At 44.8% G+C, this 7,416-nt stretch overlaps 1 protein-coding gene across 1 annotated transcript; it reads right to left on the reverse strand.

The window, feature by feature from the left end:
- LOC139737434 (uncharacterized) lies at nt 1-4,458 on the reverse strand. Its single transcript, XM_071648109.1, has one exon. It carries the CDS (start codon nt 4,456-4,458, stop codon nt 1-3), a length of 4,458 nt encoding a protein of 1,485 aa, XP_071504210.1.
- Nucleotides 4,459-7,416: the final 2,958 nt, after the last annotated feature.

Here is a 7,416-nt window from a genome sequence, read left to right on the forward strand (position 1 = left end):
TCATCTGCTTTCCTTCGAGGATAGCGCTGAATTCATCGCGTTGCACAGAGTCACGATTGCTTTCTCTGCTTGTTTCAATTCGTCGGCAGATAGAGTGGGCTTCTTCAGATCATCCGTGGATTCCCCCTTAGCCTTGACTTGGAGAAGCTTCTTGAAACGAAGAAGCCACGCTGTGGATTTCCTCAACTGATTCCACGAAGAGTACCTATGCAAGAGGTCGCTGACTTGAGCTCTCATTGATGTCGCATATACTGGTACTGCTTTCTTCACTTCAGTGTCTCCTCTTAACTCCAAGACTTCTGGCTGAATGGGCCAGTCATCGTCTCTCCACAGAAAATCTGGTCCTTTGAGCCAACGCTGGTTCTGGAGTAGTTCCTGTGCCTTCAGGCCACGCGATCCATCGTCACTTGGGTTAGACCCTGAGTCTACGTATCTCCACTGAGACACCTCTGAGGCATCATGAATCCTTGCCACACGATTGGCTACAAACGTCTTGAATCTCTTGCTTTCACTGCGGATATACTGAAGGACAAACGTTGAGTCAGTCCAAAAGACGCTGTCTTTGACTTGGATGTCAAGTTCTGACTTGATGAAATGATCCATGGACACGGCCAACACTGCTGCCATTAACTCCAATCTGGAGATGGATACTACTTTCACTGGAGCAAGTCGGGACTTCCCCATAACAAAGGCACAATGTATCCGTCCTGTTCTGTCAGTCAGGCGTAGGTATGCAACGGACGCATATCCAACTTCGGAGGCATCACAAAAGTGATGCACTTCAGCTGACACGACTTCGAAACCATTCGGTTTGAAACATCTCTCTATCTTCAAGTCAGTCAACATGGAAATGTCTTCCATCCATCTTCGCCATTCTCTCTCATCCTCGGCTCCAATAGGCTCATCCCAGCCTAATCCTACTCTACACAACTTTTGAAGGAGAATCTTGGCTGGCAGCACGAAGGGAGCAACGAACCCAAGGGGGTCATAGAGGGAACTGGCTATCGACAGAATTCCCCGTCGCGTTGCAGGCTTCTCACGGAGATGCACCTTGAAGCCGAAACAGTCTGTTTCAACGTCCCAAAGGATTCCTAGAGTGCGTTCTGCAGGAAGCTCGTCGATATCTAGGCTCGACACCGATGCTGCCCTCTCTTCCTCAGGTATAGAACCTAAGACGTCGCGGTCATTGCTCAACCATTTCGTGAGCCGAAATCCACCACGACTGAGCAGGTCACGAATGTCTTCTACTTGAGTCACTGCTTCAGCTCGATCCTTAACAGACTTAAGACAATCGTCCACATAGAAGTTCCTTTTCACTGTGTTGATCACTTCTTCATTGAAGTGTCCGCGATTATCCTCAGCAGTCTTCCGTAGAGCAAAACTGGCACAACTAGGTGAAGACGTGGCGCCGAATAGGTGTACAGTCATGCAGTATTCGGCTGGTTCCTGAGCCAAGTCACCGTCCTTCCACCAAAGGAATCTCATGGCGTTTCTGTCCCTGGGCGGAACCTTCACTTGGTGGAACATAGACTGAATATCGGCAACTATGGCAACTTGTTCCTGACGAAACCTCGTAAGCACGCCGACTAGATTGTTGGTAAGGTCCGGCCCTTGGAGCAATTGTTCATTGAGTGAAGTTCCTCCATATCTCGCCGCACAATCGAACACAACGCGGACTTTGTCTTTCTTACGAGGATGAACTACAGCGTGGTGTGGGAGATACCAAACTGGCTCATTTGAAGCTTCTTCTTGGGTGGCGCTCTCAGCTGATACATCCGACGGTATGCACTCGACTTCCTTTGCATACCCTTTGGCTATGTAGTCGCTGACTGTCTCTACGTACTTGTCACGTAGGGCTTCGTTCCTTTCCAACCTCTTCTTCAAATACCCAAGTCGCGCCTCGGCCAAACGACGATTGTTTGGCAGGACAGGTGGATAACTGCGCCACGGTAGAGCGACTTGATAGTGACCATCGACCATCACTGCAGATTCCTTCATCACCTTCAGTGCTCGAAGATCTTCAACCGAATCTCCAACATTGTCCTGATTGAGATACCCGCCAAAGTCCACCCTCCAGAACTGCTTCAACTGTTGTTCGAGGGAGTCGTCTTGAAGGCGAGTAAAATTCGCATGGAAACTTGTCGTGGATTGTCGCTTCCCGGACACGGGACCCATAAGCGTCCATCCTAGTGGAGTTCGAACTGCATAGGGTTCTTTCGGATTGCCGACTCTCTGTTCCAAATTCCAGAACGCTTCTGGTGTATCTGCTCCCACTAGTAGCTCCACTTCTCCTTGGTCCATGGAAGGAAGGGCGATGTCATTTAGGTGTGACCATTCCTTTACATCTGCTGAGTGGGGGAAACATTCGTCGGCGACTGGAAGACTGTCTACAGTCCAAACATTGTCCAGTGTCAAGGTTTCCTGGCCCATAACTCCTTGGACTGACATGGAAACTTCAAGGCCACGTTTGCTTGCTCCTGTCTGGTCCACCGTAGACAGCTTGAAGCTTCTTTCCGTCCCAGTGAGACCTAGCTTGTCGACAAGACCCTTCGTGCACAGCGAAACGTCGCTGCCTTCATCTAACAAGGCCCAGGTTGTAGTTTGTCTCCCATTTCCTCCAACCTTTACGGGTACGACTCTCAGACAGATCTTGCCTCTCGAGGAATGAGCGGTGAATGACCGACCCAACCTTTCGTCTCCTTGACTACCACTTGAAGAGCTTGGGTTATCTTGCTTTACCCCTTGTTGGTTTTCTTGCCTTGTACTGTCCTCTCGGTTCTCTGGCCGAGGAGAGTTCCGACTAGGATTGTATGTTGTGTGCAGGAGAGCATGATGCTTCTTACCACAGTCCGTTACTTCACAGCGAGCTTTGGAAAGACAGCCTACAGCCAAATGAAATGGTCGTAGGCAATTGAAGCACAGTCTCGCTTTCCTAGCTACGTCTCGTCTGTCGTCTACCCCTTTCTTCTTGAAGGATTCACAGGACGTGAGATTGTGCTTTCCTTGACAGCAAGGACATTTCCTTTCAGGACGATCTCGACTGCCTTGGACGGGACGTGGTGTGTTTTCATCGACCCTCTGAGTTGCAAACGCTGTCCCTCTGGGTCGTGTTTCTTTCTTCGACTTGTCATTCTTTGGAATCGCTTTCCCGATGTTTCGTCCAAAGATGTTGCTGGCCAACTGGGCGGATTCTTCTACAAACGTTGTCATCAAGTCGAAGTTGGGCACAACACATCTCACCATCATGGCATGGGCTCTCCTCGCCCATTCTGCTTGAAGGTGAACGGGCAATAGACGTTGAATCTTGAGTAGTGTCTCAGAGCCGTTTGCATCAGCGAGATATCCCATCTGGGCTAGAACCATCCCACAACGCTTCATATCTCGCGCAAGATCCCACAGTCCTGCATGGTCGTTCTGCTTGACTTGTGAACGTTTCAGGATCTTATCCAAGTGAGCATTCGCTACCACGTGCGGTTGTCCAAACTGCTCTCTCAAAATCCTCTTCGCTTCAGCATAACCCTCACGTGGTTCCATGAGAACACAGTTCTCGATGCTGTTGCGGGCCTTACCCGAGCAGTACTGGATGAGATAAGTGAGTCTGGTCCTGTCATCCAGCACCTTCTGTTCCACATTAACCTCAAAGCTGTTAATGAAGCTGCGATACACAGTCGGATTGCCATCAAAGGTAACCAAATCTGGCTTTGGCAAGCTAAAAGCAACATTAATGGCATGAAATATTGGATTCATGTTAGAATTATACACATCACTGCTTCTCACACAATCATCTACAGCAACGTTAGGTGCATGAGACAAATCATGAGATGACATACGAACTTCACCATATTCAACTGGACTACTTGGCGTGGTACAATTACGTTCTACCGGGTCAGATGTGACACCATTACCCTTTGCTCCTGACCACACTCGAGCATCAGGATTTAACACTGAGGACTTCACTTCATCCTTCTTTTCATTAACTTCGTACTGTGGCTTACCAACAACATCATGAACTTCACATGCTAGTACACGTGTTTCAATTTCTGCATTTTCAATTTCATGTTCTAGCTCAAGATTTGCAAGTTTTTCATTCAATCTCAACTGTTCTCTTGTTAGTTCTTGTTTCCTTTTCAGTTGTTCCTTTCTTGCTTTCGCTAGCTCCAACTTGATTCTGGCCTCACGCAGTCGGGAAGCCGCTGCGGTCCTTCCGCTATCTCTAGATGATGTGGACCTGTTGCTTCGTCGTGATGCTGATGATAGCGTGGTTGACCTGTCGTCATCCGAATCGTCAGGGTTACGTCTTGGTACGCTCGGGATAGCTTGCTCCGGTAGAATACCACCAATCTGGGCGTTTCCCACCAATCCTGAGGTAGCTCTATCCTGGGGAGGATCACTGACGACCGGTTGTTCATCAGCAACGTCACTAGATGGGCTGGGACTATCATGCAGTGGACCTTCCATTTTGGATCCAGTTTGCGAACTGTATGTAGACACGTACTACATAAAGGTGAAAGTTTACTTCAGTCAGTCACAGTTGGAACGCACAGGTTCGTTCATTTATTGAAGACATCAATACCAGCTGGACTCGTGTACTTGTAACAAACACGAACTTGTGTTGAACCAAAACTTGTGGAACACACCAACTTGTGTACTTGTGTGCTTGCATACTGGTGTCGAACCCGAACTTGTGGTTCGCTATAAAAAGAGAAAAGAAATAATAAATGCTTAGTTATCACTACCTTGAACAGCTTGTCAAGTGTCATTATTTCTGTGTCTTCCAAATATACTTAATACTTGTAATAATCGAAACACCTTTCGATTTGTGCAACTAACATAAACAACAGTAACAACTTTACACTGTTAACCCAAATGCATGCAACCATATGCAGTGCACTAAATATGCAAGTGTTCGGTGTTCAGTCCTAAACATTAACACATCAATGTCTTGTAGAGACATATTCTGACTCAATATCTGATGTATGGTACTGCATTTCTCAGTGTCCAAATACACTGCACCATGAAATAATAATATTGTTCTAAATGACCTGACTCTATCACACTTGTTTACTTTGATCATTCAAACAAAGTGTACATTATGAAGTGACCTTTATCTCTATCACTCACATAATTCAGTTCAAATGATGCAATTGCATCCCTACAACACTATCCAGAAATGCAGCCTGCCTTTCTTACAATAAAATAAATCCAAAATCATCTTTCCCTTTAAACCCTTGAATGTCTTCCTTTTGACGCCTCAACATCCATATGATACACCAAAAATGAAACTAACCCTTCACAAACATTGAATAAGTTAGCCCTTTAACTGCAATTATGTATGGGATTGTATTGACCGTACGGTATACGTACATATATGTGTGTAAATCTAACAGTATACAGCTCTATGAAAGTAACAAAGTTGAATCCCTTTATCTGATTCTCATTCCTATATAACCATGACACAATATTCTTCTGAATATGGAGTCTTACATTATTCCTAAATAAAACATACACAGTATTGTAAACTTCAATCATACACTCACACTTCCAACATTTCTCTTCCCTGCCTGCTAAGCAGGAATCATGTACGATAATCAATACCTAAAGCGTACCGTACTGTTCTACGTGTAATCACTTTCTATACGAACACCGTATCGAATCGTTATGTCAACCTAAATTCTGAACTCAATTACAAGCTAACGACATAATACATATCACTACATAAATGATTAAACAAAGCTACAGCAATCAAATATTCATCTGTTTTCATCATAATTTCTCTTACCAAACTGTTTAGGTTCCTCAAGTAAATCAATCACAGATCCAAACTCATTCTTTTTTGATCGTGTCTTACATCTTGGCCCATGTCTTTTGCGTGGCTAGCTATGTAGTACGCATACAGCATACTAGTACGTAAAGCAAAATCAGTGCGCAAGCAACCGAAGGAATGCGCACTTGACGGTGTATCCAAGGTAACGATCTGCACCTTAAAGGGGGTGTAACAGTCTAAATTGTTCCAATCAAATATTTCTTGAATAAATCAATACTGCCGCTACAATATGGACTTGCAGTATTCTAGGCCTTGAGCGAAATGATTGCAATTATGGTGAAATTGAGGGATATTTTCTAAGATACAAGGTATTTAGTGAAAAAGTGGTCGATAAGTGGTAGGTCCAACTGTGACTGTATATTATAGGGTCTACTCTAACGTTACACCTGTACAGCACTGTACTGACTACTGTGTAGCATAGCACTAACATGTTAGATATGTCTAACAAGGGTTAGGTCTAACGTTACTGCAAAAAAGTGAAGAAGTAACTGTTAACATCTTTACTAACTACTTGATAACGTTACCTGTCGACGAGTCGAGTGTTGCTGGCTGATATCATCTACGATATGTGTTCGGTTGTGAAATCAGAGTCCACTCCCGGGAAGCAGAGTGACGAACATTAAAGTTGATCAAATTAAATTCTACGACTACGGTACTGCACCACAATCAATCACCAGTAGACAAGATGGGTGTATGTACCGGATGTGCAGTACATAGGCCTACAGTATATGCACGCCACGCACGTACACAGACGTCAAGACAGGGCCCCGCCCGCCGCCAGTAGCAGCATGCAGGCCGCTCGCTAGCAGCGGGTACAATCGTAGCCTCTGCCTTGCCTTGGGTCGGTGCTGCTCTAACGTTATCAGCCGCTGCAGCTGCTCAGCTTGTGTGCTGGTACAGTCAGTTGCAGATTGAAAGACACCGTACAGACGGCATACAGTACGTGGCCTAGCGCCTACGTCCATTCAAAAATTGAAAAGCAATACGTAGTTATCGGTAAATCTGCGTATGTAATCGATTACTATAATCGGATGGTTGTGTTTAGCCGTCTGGTTAGTGCGCGTCTACTCCACCTGTTCGATGGTCTACCCGCTGAGCTTGGGTAGGCCCTTAGGATTTCACTTCCATTTTTCGACAAAAAGGGGTACATCTCCTAAAGTCTCTTATAATTGACTGAGAAATAATTCAAACATGAAAAATGTTAAGTGAACAGTACAACAACAGTAAAGACTCCTTTTAGTGACGAAACATTGCACAATGATAAATAAGACAGGCCAAAAATGAGAAATATCACAATAGTGCATTTTTCAATGGTGACTTTAATAAACACTATGTACAATGACTAGGCCTATACTTATTTTTCAAACAAATATTTGACAATATTTTTTTCCAGATTCAGCGGATGATGTGATAGGTCCTACGTCATGTTGAAAAGCAATTCCTTTTTGGCCTTTAATCATGAAAATGACCTAAAAAGTGTTTTTCCTCTCCTTTAATAGTGAAAGCAGGGTAGATAAAGTGAAATGCATCACCTATCACTTGTGACTCAAATAACGAGGTAACAAATATCTCAGAATATTGCAGAGTACCAC

This window comes from Diadema antillarum, unplaced genomic scaffold, assembly GCF_040938485.1.
Source record: "Diadema antillarum isolate AM-2024a unplaced genomic scaffold, OU_Dant_1.0 seq00000693_RagTag, whole genome shotgun sequence".
NCBI lineage: Eukaryota > Metazoa > Echinodermata > Echinoidea > Diadematoida > Diadematidae > Diadema > Diadema antillarum.

Bases quoted from the DNA above. Each gene is read 5' to 3' on its own strand.
- LOC139737434 (XM_071648109.1), bottom strand. From the start codon at position 4,458: ATGGAAGGTCCACTGCATGATAGTCCCAGCCCATCTAGTGACGTTGCT.